Source organism: Gobius niger, assembly GCF_951799975.1.
Source record: "Gobius niger genome assembly, chromosome: 3".
NCBI lineage: Eukaryota > Metazoa > Chordata > Actinopteri > Gobiiformes > Gobiidae > Gobius > Gobius niger.
Genome location: NC_136854.1, coordinates 9108480 through 9134002, shown reverse-complemented (window position 1 = coordinate 9134002; position 25523 = coordinate 9108480). Strand labels below are relative to the sequence as shown.

Here is a 25523-nt window from a genome sequence, read left to right as displayed (position 1 = left end):
AAGAATAGCCTGTTGTTGTTGAGGAAATAACACAGAAAAATAGGAATAAAATATAGAAAAGATTTGAGTGGAAAATTATTTTTTTGCGTTGTTGAGGATAAATTCATTTAGTTGTAGAAGATTCTGAGTAAGGGCTTCTATCGATTCATGAATATTAACCCTTAGCCCCTGCCTTAAGTGAGCACATTTTCTTCAGTTTTACCCAAATCCAAAAGGTTCTTAACTGGAGTTTACAGCCTGTAGGCATCATCACATGGTTGAGAATAGAGCATACATAAATCCATCTCATCAACAGGCACGAAACAGGATTATATGAACACTGCAAGGACTTAGAGTCTGTGGAGCATGTTCTTCACTGAAACAAATATTTAGGGCCAAGACAAATACTGATCCAGGATCTGCGTCATTGGTGAATGAGGTGAATGTGAGAAATGTTTTGACCAAAGTTAGAGTGAAAAAGATATTTAACCCCTTACCGGCTGCTTTAACTGAGCACATTTTGTCCAGCTTCTCGACCATAGACTGTATATATAAATGGACAGCTTCTGCTCACTCCTCCCCGTTTACCATAATGACCACGGTCGAGGGGGAATTCATGGCGGATTTACAAACTCCCCCTCCCCAGCTCTGGCGAAGCATGTTCCTAAAAAGGACATAAGGGCGGGATCTTCACTGTAGACTCGGCCCTTGCGTGACGTGTAGCTCGCGCTGCTCCAATGCTAACAGTCCGAGCCTCATTAAGTACGAGATTTCTAAAATTCTTCTTACGAAAACCAGCCTGGTTTCATGAATTGTGACTAATCCAGTGTTATCTCAGGAGGAATATCTAGTCTAGTCTAGTGTTGAAAAAATAGGAACCAGGCGTTAAAGTTGTTTTTAACGTGTCTAAACTCCAATGCTTTTCAATGGGGGACTAGCGGCGATATGGAGGTACTACAGCAATGGCGGAGCAATGGCGGCCTCTAGTGTCGAGGGCATAAAGCAGAGCAGCCAGCGGCCATTGTTCTCGACTGGAGCTTACAGCCTATAGGCCAGTGTTTGAAAGCTAAGGCTTACAAAACTGATCTAAGATTTTTCACTTTATTGTCATATTTTTGGTGATTGCTCATGTTTTTTGTCACTTTTTAGTCGCTCTTCAGGTGCTTTTTTGCTGCTTGTTCATCCTCAGTTACGTCTCGTTATAGGCTATTTGCACAGTTTCCCCATGTGACGTCTTCCTGGACAGTCAGCCAGACGCTGGACTTCCTGTCAGCTATCGTTTACATTCACAATTAGCAGGTTCCCACACAAATATAGAGATAGCTCAGGATCTGGTTAAGGACAACTACTAAACTTCTAACAGGACGATTCTTTTTTGCGCAGGCTCGTTCAAAACTTTGTGCTAGCTTTATTTTTTATTTTGTTAGCCACGATAGCCTCAAGACAAAAACATCCACCGTTATGAACACGGAGGTTTCCTCCAGTGAAGTCGTTACGTCTCATGTAATATTTTTTGACCTGCTCCAGTCACATCTTAACTTTTACTCGCTGTCCTTTACCAAATCTTAAGCTATTGCTTCATTTCTGTGGGACCTGCTAATTTTTAATGGGAAGAGATAACGGACAGGAAGGACAGCGCCTGGCTGACTGTCCAGGCGGAAATCACGTGGGGTCACTGTGCATATAGCTCATTGTCACTTTTTTATGCTTTTTTCAATAATCTTTTAGTTTTGGGTAAAGTAGGAAGAATTTGGTGTCTTTCTTTATTTCTTACTTACTTACTTACTTACTTACTTACTTACGATAAAGGGTTAAGTACTGGTTCATACTCCGATACAGTAGGTGGCGGAAATGCCCCTTTAAGTTGAGTGCCGCGCGCCTTTAAAACGCGTAAACGACGAAGAAGAAGTTGCCTGTATTTTGAGCTGAACTGGCGCCGAGCTGCTACATGCTAACACGAGACAAACTTTATCACCAGGGCACGCTTTTCTTTCGTTTTCTCTCCACTTTCCAGGGTAAGTTCGCGTATGCCTGCACTACATACTCGCCCGGACCTTATCTGATGTGATCCTGAAGTACAAATGCGTTCAAAGTTGGGTTTATCCTGGTTAAAAGTCCAGCAGACCGCGATAACTTGATAAAACGCAGCCTTCTGACACTTTAACACTTTCGATACAAGCTGAATAAATAAATTCCCCAAATGTCCCGTTTAGAAACACTGTTGTGCTATTCGTTTTGTTTGGTGGGTGTATATTCTTTTTATTATTTATTGTAATATTTATAAGGCTGTGAGTTGTATTGCTATTATTTTCATGATGCTCTGGCTTCTTTAAAATGATTAACGTTATGCTAGAAACGCTACATGATGCCACCCAAGTGCAGCTCGTTTGTCCCAATACAAATAGGGTTTTATTTGCGATCCTAACCTTTTAAAATGAGTATTCCTGGCCACTTTGAATCGGAATGAATGTTTTTGTCAGTCTTTTCTAACTGGGTTCACTCTGCAATATGAACTGCTAAACTAATACAAGATTAATATAGTGTTTTGTACTGCACTGTTGGCAATAATACGTGATGTGGAAAGAGACGAGGGCTGCATGATTTGGGAAGAAAACCTAACAAGTATTGCCTGATTGACAATGTACATTTTAAACAACTTTGCTTTAGTGATAAAGAGAAGACAGAACTAAAGTACTAGTAACATGTACTGTATTAGTAGTATGTTCGTAACTGCAGAGTTGCACAAAAATTGTGATTCTGCCTGAGTACCATTCTTTGTGCCACTGTTATAATTTATGACACACTTTTATGCCTACTGTGTACTCTAGTGGCACATTAGCACTGTGCCGCTTGCTTACCCCCACCTGAACACTTTTTCTCCAGTTCAGCTTGACCCAAATCTGAAAGCTAAGATCTACAGACATGATATAACATATTGTCTCGGTGGTGTTGTCACATTTTGGAAGTGTGTTTGTCGGCTCATGATCATTCTTACCCAGCAGCTCCCTTTAATAGAGTTTGGGAAAGTCCACAGTTACCATGGAGATCCGCCATCTTTGCAGCTGTTAGCATACATTTCCATAGACTAACATTAGCTAAAAACAGTATAAAAAGTGGAGAAAAAAGCAGTGGAACAGCTCTGTTAGCTGCAGAGTTACTGCAGGTAAATACATCTAACTCACTGTGGTCTCCAAGTGATTTAATGTGAACAATAACTCCAGTATTTTAACTTTTAAAATCTCCATTAATTGATTGACTGCGGAATTCTTCCGCAGTCAATTATTGGTTTTCATGTTCTTTATTGATTGACTGCGGAATTCTTCCGCAGTCAATTATTGGTTTTCATGTTCTTTATTATTATTCCTCTTCCATCTTTTTCCCGATTTTCTAGAGCTTTCAGCACCTTCATGCTTTGTGCAATTTATGCAAGTTATGCATCAAAATGTTCCGCATGTTGAGGAGAAGGGTGCTATTACTTTTGGGACTTCTGCAACTTACGTTTTTTCCGCAATCGGCCGAAATGTCGGAGATTTTTCCCATTGACTTATAATGGGGCTGCCGCAAATCCATGCTTTTCTGCACTTTTTTCTGCATTTTATGCAATTTCTGCACTTTGTGCATGTTCAGCTTCTGCAACTTGTGGGTTTTGAGAAAAAATGGGCCTTCTGCAGTTTTCCAGTTATTTTATACGAGAGTTTGAAATTTTTGCATTGGTGTGTATGGGGTGAATCCAGCCAATGGGGAGACTCCAGGCCTTTCAGCCATTTGTGCAGCTTCTGCCAATCAAGCACTGAGGCCATTTCAACAGTTTGACCAGTTTATGGAATATAAAAGTTTATGCAATATTAACAATTTATACAAATTAACCACTTAATGCATTTTAAACCGTTTATGCAACTTAAGAGTTTATGCCATTTAGGATGTATGAATTTTAAAGAGTTTATGCAATTTACATAATTTATGCAAATTAACCCATTCATGCATTTTACCACTTTATGCAGTTTATGCAACATGACATTTTATGCATTTTACCAGTTTATGCAAATTAGATTATGCAAATTAAGTAATTTATGCAATTTCTGCATTCGCTTCCCGCAATTCCGCAGTCAATCGCAATGGCGCAGCCATTGCATTTCTAGTTTACAATTGCTGCTAATCCCATAATGCTTAGCGACATGACGTCACATTCCCGAACTTTATAGTGGAAGTAAATTTGTTGTGTTTATATTTTAAACAAAACTCATGGGTCTTTCTTCACAAATGTTGCTTTTGCACATACGCCTGTCACGATAACAAATTTGAAGTTTGATTTATTGAGGCAGGAAAGTATCGAGATAAACAATATTATTGACTAACGATACTTGATACTGTCAACTTTCAGGCAGAAAAATGACAGTAAACCTTTGTTCTTAAAGTGCATAATTGTATCCTAAAATACCACACAAGCTGCAATAAACATGAAATATAATGTAACTCCATTTGCTTCTGCTAGAAATCAAAGTTTTACAGGAAAAATAAAGGGAAAATGCAAAGAAATGTACAGACGATAAATATTGAGCCCAAAAATGTATAGTTTATCTGTTATTTATTGAACGATGAGTTTATATAGTAATTATCGTGACAGGCCTATATACACACACGATGTATGCTGTAGATTTAACATGCTAAAGAATTCTTATTGATGGTGAACTAGCAGCTATTTGTTATACATGACAATACTGCTTCCTGAAAGATCTAAATTGTGCTTATAAAGTCATCCCTGTGAAGAGTGGGATGTTAGAAATGTGTTTGGGCCATTTGTTGAAATTAGTAGTTTTATTTGTGTCGTAGCTTGTTTTGTAGCCCGGCCCCAAGTCCTTCACACGGTCTAAAAATATTGACGCTGTATTTTTTTGTTTTTGCTGAACAGGATCTAACGATGGATTTGGAAGACAACACCACAGTCCTGACCACCCTCAAGTCCTTCAACGCCTTCATCAGCCAATCAGAGACTCCCAAGCTGTCTGCGGGGCCCAGCAGTCTGCAGAACAAGTACAAGCGCAGCATGGACGAGGTATCGCAGCAGCACACACCCAAACATGAAGATGATGTCTGAAGGCAAATGTTAGGGCCAGTGTGTTAAATGTGTTCATTTGGTGCTCAATGAGAATTTTATCAAGACCAAGCTTATGCGCTATAGAAATCTAGTTTCTGTGTTGAGTGACTTTAGCTCCCGAGGTACAGGTTGGAGAGACATGTACTATGCCACTGTACTAACACTAAAAATCATGCTTTAAATCAGGGGTGTCAAACATGCGAGATGATTTAATCCGGCCCCTGCCTGTAGAGCATAAATTCCAGAGTGTGTCAAAAAAAAAGAAAAGAAGTCTCTAGCCCATTCCTGTGCGGAGTTCTGGCTAGTTCATTCTAGCCACTAGGGGCATTACATTTAAAAAAAGGAAAGAGTTCCCCGCCGTGGGAGCTGAAATTCGGCCGGCAACCCAAATGAGTTTGATGCCCCTGCTTTAAATCGGCCCATGCTTGCTCCAATCCTGAATTTAGCCGAGTAAATAGCCCCTTTTATAAGCCCAAAGATCAGGTAATTCCATCTCTTTTTGTTCATGTGTCTCCATATTTGACCCACCCTTTCTCAGGCATGCTCTCTTTTCTCACCTGCCCCCCAGCTGTTAGAAGCCGAAGAGCGGGTGCAGTCCATGAACCGCTTCCTCCAGCTGGACCAGGAGAAGAAACGCATGGAGCTGAGCCACAAGAAGGCCCGCCTGGAGCTGGAGAAGTCTGCGTCTGAGAGCGCGCGGCAGCTGGAGGTGGGTACCGTAACACAGGCACTGCATGAAAAAGGAGGCCGACTGACTTTGTGCTGGTCTGCGCCGCAGCGTGAGCAGGAGTGTAACCAGGAGCTGCAGGGGCGGATAAAGCGGCTGGAGGAGAGCGAGGCGGAGGCGGCCGGGAGCCTGAGGGAGCAGCAGGAGGCCCAGCGCGCTCTGCAGGCCACCGTGGGCAGACTCAACAAGACGCTGGAGGAGAGGGAGGCCAAGCTCGGAGCCGCGAACCAGGTACACGCCATAGTGCTCTCCTGCCAAGCACCCTGTGTCCTGTGTTTCTGAATGGCACCTTGTCAGCACCGCCTCCAAAGATTCATTTATTTGCTCATTTGAAGTCTTTGTTTTTGGCATTTAGATTATACTTCTATTTTGAATTCAATTTACAGTGCAGATACTGTATTTCACGCAACCGTCTAATGCCTCACAGCCTCCGTGCGTCTGTTACCATAAGGAGGAAAATGACCTGACGGCTCCCTGTAGATGTTGGATTATTAAACAAACATGTACATTTCATGAGGATTTAGCTGCATCAGAGCAGGTGGCTCAGACGTTTCTTTTATTAACTTTTGTCATAATGCTCAACTCTGACTGTGTTAGCCACTTGCTGCTTCAGACGTTCCTGCACGTGTTTGTGTTGACATGTTGTGAGTGCAGCTGAGGGGTGAGGCGAGGGAGGTGTGACGCTAGTCCCTGCTTCAGAGGGAAAGTTGGCTCGCTGTTTCGAAGGTGGTTCATCTAGTCATACCAGAAGGCAGCTTTAAAGGGGGGGGTATTATGCAAAATGGACTTTTTCAAGCTTTACATCATGTTATTATGTCATTCCCTCATTAAAAACATGCCTGAAGTGTTGCCTTGGCACATTCACGTATTTTTGAGTAATCTGTAAAAACTCTGATGGCAGCCATTTTAGGGATAGGTTTGCCTGAGTCCTCCTAGGAACGCCCCCACATCCTGGAGACGCCTCCGAGCTTTCGTCACCAGCCGAGTAACCAATCACTGCTCCTCAGCAGAACCCCCTCCCCACTGATGCCACAGACAGCGTGTGGAGGGGGCGTGTCTGAAAGGGTCAGAGGTTCTTAAAGAGACAGAGGCCTATTTCAAGACATTCACGACAGCCATTTTGAGAGAGCAATTTTATACAAGGCAGTTATTTTAATTTACTGCATTTACAGACCAACACAAGGTTTGGTCATCATTGTAGTGTGATATAGACTGGTGCCGTGTGATTGAAAAAAGAATAATACCCCCTCTTTAAAAAGATATATGCCTATTATTTATGTTCGGAAATAGTCAGAGATTGCAGGATTAATGGAGCTAAACTAATTGTGTTCTAAGATTCTGTTGAGAAATCACAAATTTTGAACGAGAAATGTGTTCAAAGTTGTGCCTAAAAGTCTCAAAGGAGGACGACATTCAATATTAAGACCCATAATTCACTTAATTCATTTGCATATTTTCAATTAAAGGAACAGGCCACCATTGTTGCATAATGAGATATGTTCTTACCTGAGCTTAGATGAGTTGATGCGTACCTGTCTGGTCTTTGTGTGTGCCCTCAGTCACGCATGACGACCAAAGATGTTGTTGGCATTTGGCCTCTCCCAGTATATTCCTATAGCTCCAGACGGCGGTGAAGTTAGAAACGACCAAGCTCTTCCACGGACACAAAGACCAGACAGTTACGTATCAACTTGTCTAAGCTCAAGTAAGAACATATCACAGTATGGAAAAACGGTGGCCTGTTCCTTTTTAATGTCATCTTTGATCTACACAAAGACTTTCAAGTATTCCTTCTATGTTGCATCTCAGAGTTTTAATATTTTTTTAGCCGTGCTCATATTGGGGTTAAACTTCTTAAAATGATCCTTGAGCAAGTCTACTGCTACTGTGTATAAAATGGTATTAGGACTTCCCTAATGAAGTTTGTGCGTGTTGGCCTTTGTCCCGTGCAGACCATCAGCTGTCTCCGAGACGAGATCCGCGAGCTGAAGCTGAAGCTGCAGAGCCAGGAGTCCGCCATCTCCTGTCAGGGTCTGGAGAGGGAGGAGCTGCAGGAGAAACTCGACCTTCAGCAAAGGTACTGTAGCTGCACCAACACACTCTGGGCTCCGTCCATGTTATTACTCCTCCGGTACTCATTTGCAGTAAAAGAGCTATGTTGGCAAAAGACCTGCAGAAATCACCACTGAAATTGATAACGACCACAAATAACAGTTTCAAATGAACAAGCTGGTAATATTTCTTACAATGGAGTGCCATTAACCCCTTGACTCCCACCTGAACCGAGCACATTTTCTCCAACTTTACCCCAGTCCAAAAGCTTCTGGAAAAAAGCTGTGAAAATAGCAACAAAACTGAGACGAAAACAATGATGGAAATGTGACAAAGTGAGAAAACGTTGACAAAAAAGTGACGAAAAATTTATGAAAAAGTGGCAAAAAATGTCACAAGAAATCGACGAAAAAATGACAAAAATGTGACCAAAACTGACAAACTGTGACAAAATGTGACAAAAACATTACAAAAATGTGATAAAAATTTGACCCAAAAATGACAAGAAACGTGATAAAAAATTGACGAAGAAATGACAAAAATTTGACCAAAAAAATGACAAAAAATGTGATAAAAATTTGACCAAAAAAATGACAAATGTGAAAAAAAATTGATAAAAAATTTACGAAGAAATGACAAAAATGTGACAGAAATGTGATAAAAAAAATGACAAAAAAATGACAAAATTTGACAAAAAAAGACAAATGTGACAAAAATGTGATAAAAAAAATGACAAAAAAATGACAAAATTTGACAAAAAAAGACAAATGTGACAAAAATGTGATAAAAAATGGACAAAAAATGACAAAAATTTGACCCAAAAAATGACAAAAAATGTGACAAAAATGTGATAAAAAATTGACGAAGAAATGACTAAAAATTGACCAAAAACATTGACAAAAATGTGATAAAAAATTGACGAAGAAATGACAAAAATGTGACAAATGACAAAAAAAAGACAAAGTTAAAAAAATTAGTTGAATATCCAACAAAAAAATGATGACAAAAAAATCTGATGACGTGAGGAAAAAGATCCTCTCGGTTCAGGCGGGAGTTAAGAGGTTAAAAATATTGCAGTGGGGCATTCAAACAACAATAAAAAAGTTTTAAATTTGACTTGCTGCAGCCTGTAGAAACCTCGACCACTGATTTTCTGTATCAGCCCCCTAAAATGTCCACATTAGTGATGCGCGGGTCAGGGTTTTTTTCAACCCGCGGGTCCCGCATTTGGAGCAGGTTCTAACCCGACCCGGCCCGCCCCGCAACGTTGTTCTATTTTTACAGCCCGCACCGCCCCGCCCCGCACCCACTAAAAATTACGCGTTACAACTATGATCCGTATGAACAGCACCGGTGTGTCAGCCCCTCGCGCGCTCTCGCTCTCTCTCTCTCTCTCTCTCTCCCTCCGAAGAGCGCTGGGCAAGAGGGAGAGAGGAAGAGAGCAGAGGTCGGCCTAAAGCGAAGTCACACACAGTCGCACATACGGTGGAAAACAGGAAACATGAGCGTTCTCTGGATCACAAGCTGCAAAACGCTGCTTGTTTTATGAAAATCCGACGTATATTTACGCTAAAAACCTGCTGTAAAGACGACGGAATAAGTTGTGAATGAATTCAATGAATGCGCGTACGGAGGCATAGAGTGCCCGCGACCGGCATTTTTTGACCCGCCCCAACCCGCCCCGCGATCGAAGGAGAATTTCACGACCCGACCCGACCCGAACCGCGGGCAGACCGCGGGGCCCGCGGTGGAACCCGCAACCCGCGCATCACTAGTCCACATGGGTCAGGCTCTTCTTAGCTGAACCCCACCTCTCTGGATCCTCTTACACACATGACTGAGAAATGCTCTGCCTGCTTTGGGACTGAAGGCTTTTTCCTCTCCCTCTCGGCTTCATCAGGAAGTACCAGGATCTCTCTCAGCTGTGTCAGAGTCTGCAGGCGGCACAGTCCTCCTGCTCCGAACACGTCATCAAGATAAAGGTCAGTGGAAATCGACAGCAGACCCACTGCAGGCATCGCTCCGCCATCATTAGGAGCGTGTTTGCAGCATCAAGAGCAGGATCCATTGGGCTAAAGTTGTGAAAGAGGCGTTCAGGAACATGAGACTTTGTACTTGATGCATGTGACAAACACATTTAAACTCGAACTTGAGACATCACAACTGGAGAGGACTGTAGTTTTTGATAACCTCTTATCCCCTGCCCTAAGTGTATTTTCTCCAGTTCAGCTTTACCCAAATATAAAAGGTTGCAGCTAGGGATACACCGATACCAGTATTGGGTATCGGGCCGATACCACATGCTTGTACTCATACTTTATTACAGACGACACTCTCTAAATCAGAGTCTGTGCTGGATTTAACCAGAGCAAAATGTTGTTAGTTCTGCAGCGTGGAGTCTGCAGTGTTTACAACATATAGGCTAATGATGCTAGTGTTGCTAACTAGCCGCTAACTTGCGGCTAACAGTTTTAGCGATTCTTGCGCTGTTTTATGCCCAGGGGTTTATCCATCTGAAAAACTAACCCAGCGACCCAGTACTTAAAAAATTCAAATGAAAGAAATACAGCATGTTTATATTGAGCGAAAATGAGCTGCAGCAGAACAATCAAAATGCTGAAGATACTGGATAAGTTGCTGTAAACACACGAGAAAATCCCTTGAGCTGAAGTCAAGGCGAAAAGAGACCATTTAGCTGCAGTAATAAGTAACATCTCAATACTATTGTTAAATAAAAATACATAAATGAAAATAGCACAGGCATTGAGGAGCTTTTGGACATGGGCTGTTCTGTCTATGATGGACACTGCAATAAAAAAAAAAAAAAAAAAAAAATGAACATATAATATATTATAGATATAATTTCTCTTAAAAGTGTTGCGTACTTTACTTAAGGAAATGTAAAATGATTAGATTAACTAATTACTAACCAATCTGCTGTGAAAAAGTATGTATGTTGAAGAAAATGCCTTGTACTTGTATCGGCAAGTACTTAAATCAAAGTACTCGCACTCGTATCGGTTTTAGAAAAAGTGGTATCAATGCATCCCTAGTTACAGCCTATAGGCCAGTGTAGCACCTCATTTGAAAGCTAAGACCCTGAAAAAAGTTGAATCCGATCTTTTTCCTTGCATTGTTGCCGTGTTGTAGTCGCTTTGTCGCTATGTTTACGCCTTTGGTCAAGAAAGCTAAAGTGGAGACACAGCAAAATATCCTGTAATCCCCCATCATTTAGAGCTCTACAAACATCTGACGGCATTTGCTTTAGTTCAACCAAATGAAAAGTAGGCCGGTGTTCTGTCAATGCAACACAGTCAGCCCTTATCTGGTCATTCATAACAATACGACGAATGAGAAATATGATTGAAATGACCCTTTACAATGCAAAGCTACTGTTTGCATGTTGAATGTGAATGTTTTGTCTGTTGTTAGGAGTTGGAGCGGCGTCTGCTGCTCCAGGAGCAGGACATGTCCATAGTGAAGACGGTGAAGTCTGAGGCGGCCAAAGTCCCTGATCTGGAGAAGGAGCTGAAGAGGCTGAGAGAGGACACCGCCTTCCTGCGGTCAGACAACTCTCTTATCCCATTTAGGCCTAATACGCCTGGGAAAAATGCCTGTGAAACCTATGGCCGATTTCAGAGAAAAACCTGAAGTTTTTCTGGAAATTCAGCAATTATGTCAACGGCAACGAAATGTGGTTTATAAATACACCTTCACAAAAATTAAAATATGTTAAAGTGAAATAGTATAGTATATTTCCCTCTTATACTAAAATATAAAAAGCTGGTGGTGCGCGATGGGGAAGCTCAGAGTATAGCTGGCGCCGAACAGATGTATTTATTAATTTGAATTAGGACAGTGCACATTAATCAGCACGTCAGCAGAAAACCTCAATGTAAATGTACTAGAATTAGCATAATGGCTACATCACATCCGTTGTCTCTTCAAACACAGTTTCACTGCTGCTCTCAGGGATGAAGGAACACACCGCTGTCTCTCCTCTCCTCCCGCACTAGACTTCTCAATAAAACTATTTGATGGAAAGAGCATAACAACTGTTTTCTGATCGTTTTTGAGTAAAACATTTTGATCTAATGAAACTACAAACCTTGTGTGTTCTCTGTAAACGGAGTATAGCTGCGTTGCAACCCGAAAAGTGAACATCTCCAGAAATATTTCACCAAATAATGAACCAAAAAAGTGTTGTGATGCCGATGCTCCCGCGCCTCTATTCTGATGCATTTCATTGGCCCAGAGGCCGATAATTGGTGCAAATAAACCTTATACCCAAAAATGGACGTATATGCTCTCCCGACTTTAATGGTAGAATTACGCAACAGCGCCCCCGGCTTTAATGGTAGAAATGTGGTAATGCTTTCCCGGCCTGAATGGGTTAGCACAGAATGGCAGCCTTTAATTAAAGGAGACCTACTCTGCTAAGTCAACTACTCACTTTTAGATTTAAGTTTAGTTTTCTATCTGTTTCAATGCTCTCTCATCTGCACATGTTTGTGTCAAAGTATGAGCTGTTCATATGTCTTGCTGCAGCGTGTTGTTTTATAGTATTGAAGCTTTCAGTGCTCTGCAAAGGGGGAAAAAGGTGTAAGGGGGTAAGGAGAGCACTTACGCTTCACGTAGGGCTGTGGGAGGCTGTGGGGTGTTTAAAAAAAAATGCTACCAGTGAAGATTGACAGATTACTCAAACATGCGTTAATGACTCAAAGCACCACCCCGGGTCTGTCTGAAGGGAACAACTCCGTACTAGCCACTAATCTTTTGACCATGTTACAAACTCTGTAAACTAGCGTATTTTTGCTGCACATGTCACAGCTAAATTACTCCACTCTCAGTGGTGGCAAAGTGACAGAAGCGCCTTGGACTTCCACAAACACTCAAGACAGTTCTCTTGCATCGAACACTTTTTCAGTGTAACCGTATTGTTTGTGTGATGTCAGTTCTTAACATCCTGTCCATGGCCTTGTGCAGGGAGAGCCAGGAGAACTGCGGCCTGCTGAAGGAGGAGGCCGAGGGGCTGAGGAAGAAGCTGGAGAGGGCTGAGAAGATCCGAGAGGACCTGCTCACCATGGAGCTGGACAAAGAGGTGACCAAAAAGCAAACAACTGCTAGAGCTGCATCACCCGATTCCTCCCGTTTTAAAGTGGATCTTTGGATGTTGCAGGAGCTTATTGAAACAATGCCACAGAGAATGTGTTGTAGCAGGTTAGCCACGGGGTCTTAAATCATGAATAAAGTCTTCAATTTGATCAGGCCAAATTTAAGGCCTTGAAAGCATTAAATTTAACAAAAAAACATTACATTTTCAGTGCATGGGTCTTACATTTTCTTTAATCTTTGTGTTTAAATTAGGTGCATAATATTTTGTGAAAGTATACCTGAAAATAATGTTAATTTGAGAATCGATGTACTCGCGCTGCAGTCATTACGACAGTACGGTCGACACATCCACATCAGCACCTGAAACTAAGGAACAACTCCCCGATAAGAGTCTGTAAATCAAGATCGCATTAGTAATAAGATAAGATAAACCTTTATTGATCTCACAAAGGAGAAATTCACTTGTTACGTCAGTCTTATTGTACAGTCTGACAGCAGTGGGGATGAAGGCTTTGCGGTCGCGCTCCGTCCTGCACTGAGGGTGTCTCAGTCTGCCACTGAGAGAGCTGCTCAGCTCTTCTACAGTCCCGTGCAGTGGGTGGGAGGTGTTGTCCATGATGGAGGTGAGCTTGGCTAACACCCTCCTGTCCCTCACGTCCTCCACTAATGGAGCCAGAAATACACTCGAATGAGTTGGACTAGCAGCGCGGGATGCTAGTGCTAGCCTCATGAGAGATGGGAGGAATGTAGCGCGGATGTTTTAGGTTTGTATCGTAAAATAATGTGAAATTACTTCGTCCAATCAATTTGGTCTAAAAATGAATAAAACACATTTGTCAAACTGTCCAACTACATCCTTCTGCTTATAGTAACTTCATTATTTTGACTATCAGCTAATTTAATCCTCATTAGCCTATCATTTAGATGTTTTAAAATTTAACATGTAATGGTTTTAAAAGGGTATTAAAAAGTCTTACATTTCACTAGGCCAAAGTTGGAGCTACCCAGTGTAGTCAAAGCTAAAGGCGCTCCAACCAAGTAATAGAGCGTTTGACCTTTTTTGTTGGGTCAGTGCCCGACCAAAAATCATGAAATTCCTCATTTTGAAAGCTAAGTATCTCCAGAGTTCAGTCGCTGACCTTTAACTTCAGGAGGCTGCATTGTGACGGGTGCCAAAGCATAGAAATAAAACATAGAAATAGTGTAAAGATAGACCACGATCCCATTATTTCTAATGTTTGTGGAAGTATGATTAAATCCATATAATAAAACCTTACCTTTCTTTTTTATTTCAGAGTTTTTAATGAAGAAATGCCTTTTTTTTTAATAATGAAAACATGAAATGTGAAATGAAATATTTTCCCCAATCATATTTATGTCGGTAATCTACAGCTAAAGTTTCTAAATTGATGCACCTAAATTCTGATGGATTTTGCCGATATTAGCGTTTAGTGCAACTTCGTGTTAGCATAACATCTGCATGTTGCTTACCGTCATAGTTGTGCCTGCCCCTTTTCTCCTATCATTTAACATAAGCCTGGAGAAGTCCAGATATAATCAGTTAGCCTGCTACACGAAAGCAAAGCCGATTTTCGGCCATGCAGAGAAACGTTGCAGTGTTGACATGTTGGTGCAAATTTTACACAAACCAATCGACTGAACATCAGGTTTTAGTGGTGGACATTTTCCTGGGCTTCATGCTCTACCGGAAGTGTCAAGACAACAGAAGTGTCGAGACAAAGCAAAAAGAGGCAAAAGTGGGCTGGGTGGAATAAGGTGAATAATGTCACGTATTATCATGTACAGTATTTGTGTTGACCGTACACAGCATCTACAAATGATGACACAATGCAAACTTCACCATCATGCTGATTGTGTTTATTTTTTCCCCTTGAATTACTAACTTTACAACATACTTTAATGGGGCAAAATGAATGTTACCCTGCAAAAAGAAGGAATAAAAAGTCTGGTATTGGCCCTTTAAGTTGAGACACTTTTAATGATAATGTGAGCTATTTGATATTTCCGACACGAGTTGTTTGGAGTGGTCTGGCCATGTGACTGACACCGTATGTGATTTTCATGATTGCAGAAGTTGGCGGAGAAGCTCCAGGCTTGGGAGAATCTGGGACAATCCACTGGACTCAACATCAAGTAAGACGACTCCACATATCACACGTTTACCTTTTACATGTTTTTCCTTGGATGCACAAAGTTGCCAGAGAAAGCTGACAGGGAATAAAAAAGGAAGGAAAGGAATGAGAATCGGATGACAATTACTGATGACCATTTATTTTTGAGAAGCTTGAAACAGTTTAAGCACATTGCAGCTGAAAGTGTGTGATAAGGTTGTTTGGAATAGAAACAGATTTGTAGATGTTTCTAATTGCTCTCTGATCGGACATCCTACATTTTAATGTTGTAATGTTCCTATTGGGCAGCAGGGGGAGCTGTTGGCCCACTGTGTGAATGTGCCGCCTCATGTTGGATGAAGTGCAGAAGCAGATAGATGGACAAACAAAAATGAAACAAATTTTGTACTAATCGATTGGAATATAACTTTCTACACAATCAACTTGTATTTCCTGACATTCTATGATATATATGATATAATTACAACCTGCAAATCGGTGCAAATGCTTGACGTCACCTACAAGCCCCGCCTCCCCCGCTCGCTCAGTGGTAGGTAGAAAGTCAACCAATGTAACGCGGCCACTGAGATCAGACCCAGACGTACATGTAGGGAAATGATCATTGACCGGAGTTTACGGATGACTAAGGCAAGGCAACTTCGGACTCGAAGTAACAACTTTTTGAGTGACAGTGCAGGATTTTAGAGGCAGTTGTGGTGAACAGGTCTGAGCTCATTCTACACATGAGGACATGGCTGGAACATATAGTGGGGGAAAATACTTAGTTTGAACATTTTTAGACTCCGAATAGTACCTTTTAAAAACCTTTTTGAATAACTCTGATTTTGCAGGTACTTTTTTTTTATACAGTACCTATGACTTCTAAGCGAGTAATATTAAAATGAAGTATCTGTACTCTTCCTTGAGTACTCATGCCACTGGGATTAAATCTCACACTACTCAAGTAAAATTTTATCCAGACTTTTTTTTTTTTCTTGAGTAAATATTTGGGCCACTACTTTTTACTCCTACTTGGGTAACATAATTTTAAAGTAATGTTACTCTTACTTGCATTAATATTTTGGCTACTCTACCTACACTGTACATGTATGTAGATGTTTTAATGTTGAGGTGTTCCTATCGGGCAGCATGGGGAGCTGTTGTTCCGCTGTGGGAATGTGCTGCCTCATGTTGGACTGAGTGCAGAAGCAGATAGATGGATAAAACAAACAAATAATCTCATGAATTCAAACTTCGTCTATATCAAATCACTTTTGTATTCAGTATCTCTGAAGTATCGATTCCTGTAGTGCTGCATGATATGAGAAATACTATACTAATTAACTGTGAGCATTGGGAAATCTTTTCAACCAACTCATATTTTCTTATTCAAACATTGTCTTGCTTTTTTATCTACAGTATAAGCACATTGAGGTTTGCTAGCATTGCTCAGTGTGCAAAAGCATCGCTAAACAAAGCTAATATACGATCAGGGAGTAGCATGTCCCTACAGAGCCAAATCAGTTTCACCAGTTTGTCATATTTCATGGGATTTTAAAATGAGGGATTTTTGCCAAGAAAATAAATCAAAACGTTGAACGCCATCTGTTGTTTGTGCAGGAGCCAGATGAACGCCATTATTGAAGTTTTAACACGCCTCGTCCAATAAAGCGGCTCTTTAAAGTTTAGAAACAACCTGTGTGATGTTCATTCACTCCCTAGACTACTTCATTAGTAAGCGGCATTTTATATTCGTTATAAACTTTTGCGATATTCCTGTTGATGCCGCGGTGCAGGTGGATAGCCGCATATCCTTGAACTCGAATGTCACTGCGTTCGACTGTGGAAAGTTTGTACAAAGTTTGGTCCACACTGAATATATGAATGAAAGAACAAACCCCACACTGTGTCACGCACTTTGGGTGACTTGTCATGAGAAAAGCTGATTCATTGTTTGTCAGATGTTTTGATGAACAAACTACGGAAACATGCATCGAAAGTGAACTAACTCGCTGGAGCATTTGATCTCACGAGTGTGTGGGGGGCCTGAGCTTTTCTTTTTGTTTTTCTTGCGTTTTCCTTACGTTTCCCTGTTCACTTGTTTATTGTGGGGGTTATGCTCTAATTTTTTTTTTTTACAATTATTATATATGTTTTAAGGCAATAAAACCCTCACCACACACTTTATACACTTTTGTCACTCGTGTTTATTTTTGCGGAAAAGTGCAGAGAAGGTAAACACAGATACAGATCCTCTCATGCCCGGCCTGTGTTGCTGTGACTCTACAGTGTGTGCACTGATGTGTTGACGGTCCACAAAGATCCTCTTTGCAGCGAGACAAGGAGAAAAAAAACCTCCTCTCGGTAAATCGAGAGCTTTGCCCCCCGACTCAGCTCCCTCTTCACCACGACAGACCGATACAGCGACGGCATCACTGCTGACGCCGCACCGATCCGTCTGACGATCTCGCGCTCCATCCGTCCTTCACTCGTGAACAAGACCCCGAGATACTTTAACTCCTCCACTTGAGGTAAGGACTCCCCACCGACCTGTAGAGGGGAAGCCACCTTTTTCTGGTGGAGAACCATGGCTTCAGATTTGGAGGTGCTGATCCTCATCCCGGCCGCTACACACTCGGCTGCAAACTGCCCCAGAGCGCGCTGAAGGTCCTGGTTTGTTGAAGCCAACAGAACAACATCGTCCGCAAACAGCAGAGATGAGACTCTGAGGCTCCCAAACCGGACACCCTCCGGCCCCTGGCTGCGCCTAGAAATTCTGTCCATAAAAGTAATGAACAGAATCGGTGACAAAGGGCAGCCCTGGCGGAGACCAACACGCACCGGGAACAGGTCTGACTTACTGCCGGCAATGCGAACCAAGCTCCTACTGCGGTCATACAGGGAACGGACAGCCCTTAACAGAGGGCCCCGGATCCCATACTTCCGGAGCACCCCCCACAGGGCACCACGAGGGACGTGGTCGAACGCTTTGTCCAGATCCACAAAACACATGTGGACTGGTTGGGCGAACTCCCATGAACCCTCGAGCACCCGACGAAGGGTATAGAGCTGGTCCAGTGTGCCACGACCAGGACGAAAACCGCATTGTTCCTCCTGGATCCAAGGTTCAACTATCGGCCGGATCCTCCTCTCCAGCACCCTGGAGTAGACCTTACTGGGGAGGCTGAGGAGTGTGATCCCTCTGAATTGGGGCACACCCTCCGATCCCCCTTCTTAAAGAGAGGGACCACCACCCCGGTCTGCCAATCCAGTGGCACTGTCCCCGACCGCCACGCGATGTTGCAGAGACGTGTCAGCCAAGACAGTCCTACAACATCCAGAGACTTAAGGTACTCAGGCCGAATCTCATCCACCCCCAGAGCCTTGCCACCTCGGTGACTTCAGCCCTGGTGATGGACGAGCCCACCTCATTATTTGGGAATAATGCAGTTAGTTTCCTTGATTTGGACACATACCAAAGTATTGTTGCGGATATGTTGTTTCATATTCCACATACACGTTTTGATTATACTTTCCGATGATGGTCTTTGCATGTATAATGACCATCAGCGACGACAACACCATGGTCATCTTTTGAATACCCAAAGTGGTCCCACTCTGCTGACTTCAATCATTTTTTTGTGTGGATGCAACTCTGGAGGAGCGTGTCCTTCTGCTTTCCTTAATTTACCGGTGAGTTCACGGTCTGCTTGTGCTGCAGTGGCCCGTACCTCGCACAGCACCTCGCACGAGAGATTTCTGTGGTAAACCAATGCTCTAAAATTCTTATGGTTAACCTACCATAAAACGGATTCATCTCGCCATCCCTACTGATGAGTTCCACTACTTTTGCAGTCAACATAAATGCATTTAAATTCTGGACACCTTGGCAAAAAAAAAATCCCATTTTAAATGTACTCTATATTTGCTGTAGGAAATCTTTGTCTCTTTCCATATGCACTGCATTGTCTACATTGCAGAACACTCAACAATAGATTAATTTATTCAGATTTACCATGTTCTTGAGAAATCGTTGTAATCAAAGGTCTAGTTTGTTCTAATGAACTGTTCTGCATTTGACCCGTCACTAGAACAAGGGACACGAGTCACTTAATGGAGGCAGAATGCTCTTTTTTGGAAAATTTGTGATTTTTTGCTTTTTTTGTAGATTCTGTGAGTTGAGATCACAAAGAAGCCTCTCTGTTTGATAACAGTTTTGGTAAATTTAAAAGCGTCTTGTTTTGCCTTCAAATTCTGTGTGTGTGTGTGTGTGTGTGTGTGTGTGTGTGTGTGTGTGTGTGTGTGTGTGTGTATTTCCATACTGGTAAGCGGCTTTTGTCTCCTCCTTTGTCTCGGCCCTCCAGGGCCCAGCATGGCTATTTGTCATGCATGTTATCTGAACGAGGCAATATGAAGTGGATTTACACTTTTTTCTTAAGTTGTCACTGCCATAAAGCCTCACAAAGAAGAATGAAGTGGATTTATTAATCGCGGATATTTGGCGCCGCTTCCTCATGAAGAGCCTTGAGAGCAAAGCATCGACAGCGGGTCAGAGACGCAGCTTTGCTCCCCAGACAGGACCACACTTTGGTGCTTTTGCTGAGGCTTTTTTAACACTGAAGCTGCGTGACCAAACTGTAAGTTTAGTATCTTTTTATTATGATGGATTGTGCGTTTGAGTTGATCTCTGATGTCTCGCTCTGTTTCCACTAGGGATGGGTACCCTTTCGTTATTTAACGATACCTGCTTTTCGGTACCGGTGCCTTAACGGTACTTTTTTTGATACCTATGTTATTTAAATTCAATAAAAATAACGTGTATAAAAGTATCATTCAGGAAAAAAATCGAAAACTGCACAACAGAAGCTACCCAGGCCGCAGCAGCGTTGCCTGTAACTTCCTGTTTTGAGCACAATTTCCACTTAAACGTGATAAAAAGAAAGAAAGGACATTATTACCTCCTGAGCTGCAGAGTCAGATCCACATCAGGACACGGTTTCTTTCAGCTAAACTTTTCTAAACTAGTAGAGCGGTTAAGCATAAAAATTGTGCACTTTGTGAAGAAAGCATAAAACTTCTCCCAGTGTTATTACATATTATATGCATTAATTTCAGATGTGGAGGTAAACTGGATTTGACCTCTGAGGGCGGCCATCTTGGATTATTCAAAATGGCCGCCGTAAAACTTATTTTCTCAATTTTTTCACTTCTAATTGACCTATAGTTTTGATCTTAGTGTCAAAACCTACATTTTGAGGGGCAATGAATCCAATGGAATCAAATTCAATAAGCTAGACCTGACCACAATGCTGTTTTACTCTTTAATAACAACTTTACTGATGTTCAACTAAGCGTCATGGCACACATTAATGCCATAAAATACAATTATAGGCAAGGCAAATTTATTTGTACAACACATTTGTTTGTTTGTTTGTTTGTTTGTTTACTTTATTGTCCCCATAGGGAAATTTGTCCTCTGCATTTAACCCATCCTTCGATGCCGCTGGGGCGAACCGTAAGGAGCAGTGGTCGACGGCAGGGCCGCCCCGGGGACCCATCTCCATGATGTGGAGCCAGGCTGATGGTCAGAATCACCTGGCTGGAGGATTCACCTATTGCACATGTTTTTAGTGGTAGGGGAAACCGGAGTACCCGGAGGAAACCTACGCAGACACGGGGTGAACATGCAAACTCCACAGAAAGGCCCCGTCCAGGTGGGAATTGAACCCGGGACCTTCCAGCTGTGAAGTGGAGGCGCTAACCGTGCCGTCCCATTTCGTGCACAAGGCAACTCAATGTGCCTCACAGCAACACCATAAACACAATAAAAACACAATGAAACTAAATCAATACAACGCATGAAAATATATATAAAAATACTAATGTGTATTTTTTGAAACTATATATTAAAATGAGTTAAAACACAGTCAATTGCCAGAGGCAGCAGTGAATAAGTGTGTTTTCAGCCTGAACCTAAACACAGTCAGAGTTGAGGCCTGTCTCACATCACTGAGGCTGTTCCAGACCTTTGCTGCATGAACTTGAAACGCAGCCTCAGCGTGTTTAGTCCTGACTCTGGAACCACCAGGAGACCCCTCCATGAGGATCTCACAGCCCGAGGTGGTTCATAAAGCTGTAACATGTCAGAGATGGATTTCAGAGCTAAACCATGAAAAGACTTGTAACAAGCAGAGCTGTTTTAAAGTCTATTCTCTGACTGACAGGAAGCCAGTGCAGAGACCTGAGCACTGGACTTATATGGTCGTATTTCCTGTTTCTGGTCAGGACTCGAGCAGCAGCATTTTGGATAAACTGCAGTTGTCTAACAGCTCGTTTGGAAAGGCCTGTGAGCAGCTGTTACAATAGTCTGACCGACTGGAGACAAATGCATGAATTAATCTCTCCAAATCAGGTTTAGACACTAGTTTCTTATTTTAGCAATGTTTTGAGGTGGTAATAGGTCGCTGATGTAATGGACTTAATACGACTGTTCAAATTCAGGTTTGAGTCCATGATTACCCCGAGATTTCTAACTTGATTTTTAGGTTCTAGTGAAAGAGCTTCAAGATGACCAATGACAACCTCTCTGTGTTTTTGTGGCCAAAGACAATTATCTCAGTTTTATCTGTATTTAACTGGAGAAAGTTATTTTGTATCCACACACTAATCTGTTTAATACAATGACACAGTGAAACTACAGGCCCATGTTCACCCGCTGTCAGTTAAAAAATACATCTGAGTATCATCTGCGTAATTGTGATGGAACATATTGTTACTGGATGTTAATTGACCCAATGGAAGCATGTACAGTTTGAACAAGAGGGTCCCCAGATTCGACCCTTGGGAACCCCACAGGTCAATGCCATTCCGTCCGAGACACAGCTGTTAATGTCGACACAGTAAGTCCTGTCTTTAAAGTAGGACACAAACCACTCGAGCCTTTCCAGAGATTCCCACCCAGGTTTTTAACCTCTAGTAAGATCATATGGTTCACTGTGTCAAAGGCAGCACTAGGTCCAGCAGAACTAAAATTGTGACCGTGTCTGCATCTGTATTTAGCCTGATGTAATTAGTCATTAGAGGCTGTCTCAGTACTGTGACAGGGTCTGCATCTGTATTTAGCCTGATGTAATTAGTCATTAGACCCTGTCTCAGTGCTGTGACAGGGTCTAAAGCTCGACTGAAACACGGCAAAAACATTCCCAAGAATGACAGATTAGGTTTAGACTGAAAATTATTCATTTCTGTGGCATCAAGATAAACAGATATAAACAGATAAACGTTTAAGTGCAAAGTTCAGCTCAAACAGAAGTGTTTTTTAAAGTAAAAATACTGTAGTTAGCAGCAGCATGCTAATGCTGGCTTCAATCAGTCAAGGCTGCGACAGAAACTCTGACTGAGTCACACCTAAACTAGTGAAATAGGCTATTATTGGCAACTAGTGTTTGCATTTTGTTTGAGAAATACTGTTACAGAATCACTGATATAACACATTTATAATGCGTCTAAGCAAAAAATCAGTGCATCACTAATTTAATAACACAAACCATTAGCTTGTCCTCCTTGAAGCTTGCTAGCATATGGGGGCGGGCTCTATTGTATTGTTCATTTAAATGTTTTTGCCTCTCTTTATTGGACTGAGGATTTATAGTAAGCAATAATGCAAATTTGATCAATGGGTTTATATTTCTCCACTGAGTTAATGTCAGTTTTGGAGAAAAAAAAGCAATAAATGTACTTTTTTTGTTATGATGTAAAAAAATAATAATAATATTTATATATATATATATATATATATATATATATATATATATATATATATATATATATATATATATATATATATATATATATATATATATACATATTTAAATATTTAAATATATATGTATATATTTAATTATGTAATGAATAATTGCTCTTGTAATTACCTGAACAACTGCTAAATGTGTGTTTTGGACCATCCCATTTGCAGCCATGTTGTTTACTCATGTACACGTTTCCATAGAAACATGGGCAAGTTCTAACACTCACCAGGGGACACAGCATATTTTTGACACTGGACAATGCAAAATAATATAGCCACATGTGTTAGATATGTTAAATGCATAGAAGTACACTATTTTACACACTGTGAATATGATTTTGTTACATACAGGCTGAAAAAGTCTGCATTTTGGCATTTTGAGGTCAATGACCTCTCGGGGTCATCAGAGGTCAAATACAGCTTACCTCCACATCTAAAAATAAGCCTCATGGTATGGGCTAACTGTGATAAAACTTTCATGCTTTCTTCATAAAAACGCACAATTGTGCATTTTTATGAAGCTTAACCGCTCTACTAAACACACTGCACTTTGACGAAGCAAAAGCGTTCCACATGTCAAAGATCCTTACATGGTGCGAGCGCTCACTCTGCCACTGACGATCTAATTTACTCAATGCGGGTCTGGAGAGAAAAAGAACCGAAAACTGGCACCGAAAGAATAACATTTTTGGTTGGTTCCAAGTAGGTACCGCTTAATGGTGCCCATCCCTAGTTTCCACGTTAGGATACGCTCGTCTCCTGTTTCCTTGTGTTGTTTGGGGAGGAGGCACTGCTGCTTTGGTTGATGGTGATGATGATGGTGATGATGATGGTGATGATGATGGTGATGATGATGATGAAACAAATAAATGCCACGCAAAAAAGTCAGTTTTATACTGTACATACTGTACGCCTATCGTAGATCAGTTAATGTGTGTTTGAGTGAGTGGACTCTGAAACCCCACACACATGATGAGCTTTACAGCGGGATGGCTTTTCTAAATGAGATGTAAATGAGCCCTATTGTCACTGAGAACTGCCCAAACTTCAGAGGCCGTTTTCTGACCTTTGAGATATTTTGAGTTCCGACATTGAAATTGCCACATCTTTTCCAAATATGATCAGATTTCCATGTGTTACACATTGTTGGAAACTTTGGAGACTAAACTTTAATAATCTGTGAATAACTCAAAATGCCCTAAAACCGACATCACATATTCATGGGAAAAAAATGCCCTGGGCATAGGCGAGCCAGGCGGCTGCCTCGGGTGCCATCTGCTGGAGGGAGTACCGAATTGCACTTTAATTGTTGCACCCCATGCTCCCCCCATCTACAACATTGCTGATTTTTTTTAGATAACTTTGGAACGGAAAGTGATAGCTAGTTATGGCCTTTTGTGTCAGATTTTTTAAAAATATTTTTATATTTATATTTCCTCCAGGCAGCCGTATAACATCGCAGTGAAAATTCGTACATTTACTTCAGAAGTAGAGGTTTCTTCCATACTGTGATATGTTCTGACCTGAGCTTAGACAAGTAAATACTGTCTGGTCTTTGTGCCTGTGGAAGAGTGTGGTAGCTTCCAACTTCACTCCTGTTTGGAGCTATATACATTGAGAGAGGCCAAATGCCTCTATTTGGTCATTTTGCGTGACTGAGGGCTCACACAAAGACCAGAAAGGTACGCATCAACTCGTCTAAGCTCAGGTAAGAACATATCGCCGTATGTAAAAACGGTGGCCTGTTCCTTTTAAGTCAGCAGGTGGCAACAGTGCTCTTTGGATGCCCAATCACAGGTAACAGTAGGCCTGTCACGATAACAAATTTGAAGTTCGATATATTGAGGCATAAACGTATCGCGATAAACAATATTATTGACTCTAAGGATCAATCAATCAATCAATCAATCAACGTTTATCTATATAGCACCTTACAACGACACAAGGAGGACCAAAGTGATTCACAGAAAGATAAAACAACTTAAAAAAATCATTACATACTAGACATAAATAAGTGCGTTTTAAGTACGATACTAGATACTGTCAACTCTGAAAAATGACAGCAAACCTTTGTTCTAAAAGTGCATAATATCCTAAAATACCACACAAGCTGCAATAAACATGGAATGTAATATAAATGTAACGAAAAAGGGGGAAATGCTAATAAATGTACAGATGATAAATATCGAGCCCAAAAATGTATTTATCTGTTATTTATTGAACAATAAGTCGATATTGTAATTTTTGTTTACAGGCCTAGGTAGTAGAAGTAGAAACCGCGGCTACTGCTTTAAAGGGGGGGTATTATGCAAAATCGACTTTTTCAAGCTTTACATCATGTTATTAAGTCATTCCCTCATTAAAAACATGCCTGAAGTGTTGCCTTAGCACATTCACGTATTTTCGAGTAATCTGTAGAAACTCTGATGGCGGCCATTTTAGGGATAAAACGCCTGATTCCTTCAGGAAACGCCCTCGACCTCCAGGATACGCCTCCGACCTTTCGTCACCAGCCGAGTAACCAACCACTGCTCCTCAGCAGAACCCCCTCCCCGCAGTGTCTAGCCCTAATGTAAACAGAGTCATCATGGAGGATTAGCTTCATGTGTTGTGAAC

The 25523-nt window shown here is 41.5% G+C and overlaps 1 protein-coding gene across 1 annotated transcript in view; it reads left to right on the top strand.

The window, feature by feature from the left end:
* The first annotated feature begins 1874 nt into the window (after positions 1–1874).
* mad1l1 (mitotic arrest deficient 1 like 1) overlaps positions 1875–25523 on the top strand; it is a 135022-nt gene continuing 111373 nt past the window's right edge. Inside the window, exons 1-9 of the mRNA XM_079552627.1 lie at positions 1875–1994; positions 4889–5032; positions 5643–5783; positions 5853–6032; positions 7754–7878; positions 9754–9835; positions 11286–11416; positions 12840–12954; positions 15061–15122. Coding sequence (XP_079408753.1) covers positions 4898–5032; positions 5643–5783; positions 5853–6032; positions 7754–7878; positions 9754–9835; positions 11286–11416; positions 12840–12954; positions 15061–15122 — 971 coding nt within the window. The 5' untranslated portion in view covers positions 1875–1994; positions 4889–4897. The remainder of the gene's footprint in view (positions 1995–4888; positions 5033–5642; positions 5784–5852; positions 6033–7753; positions 7879–9753; positions 9836–11285; positions 11417–12839; positions 12955–15060; positions 15123–25523) is intronic.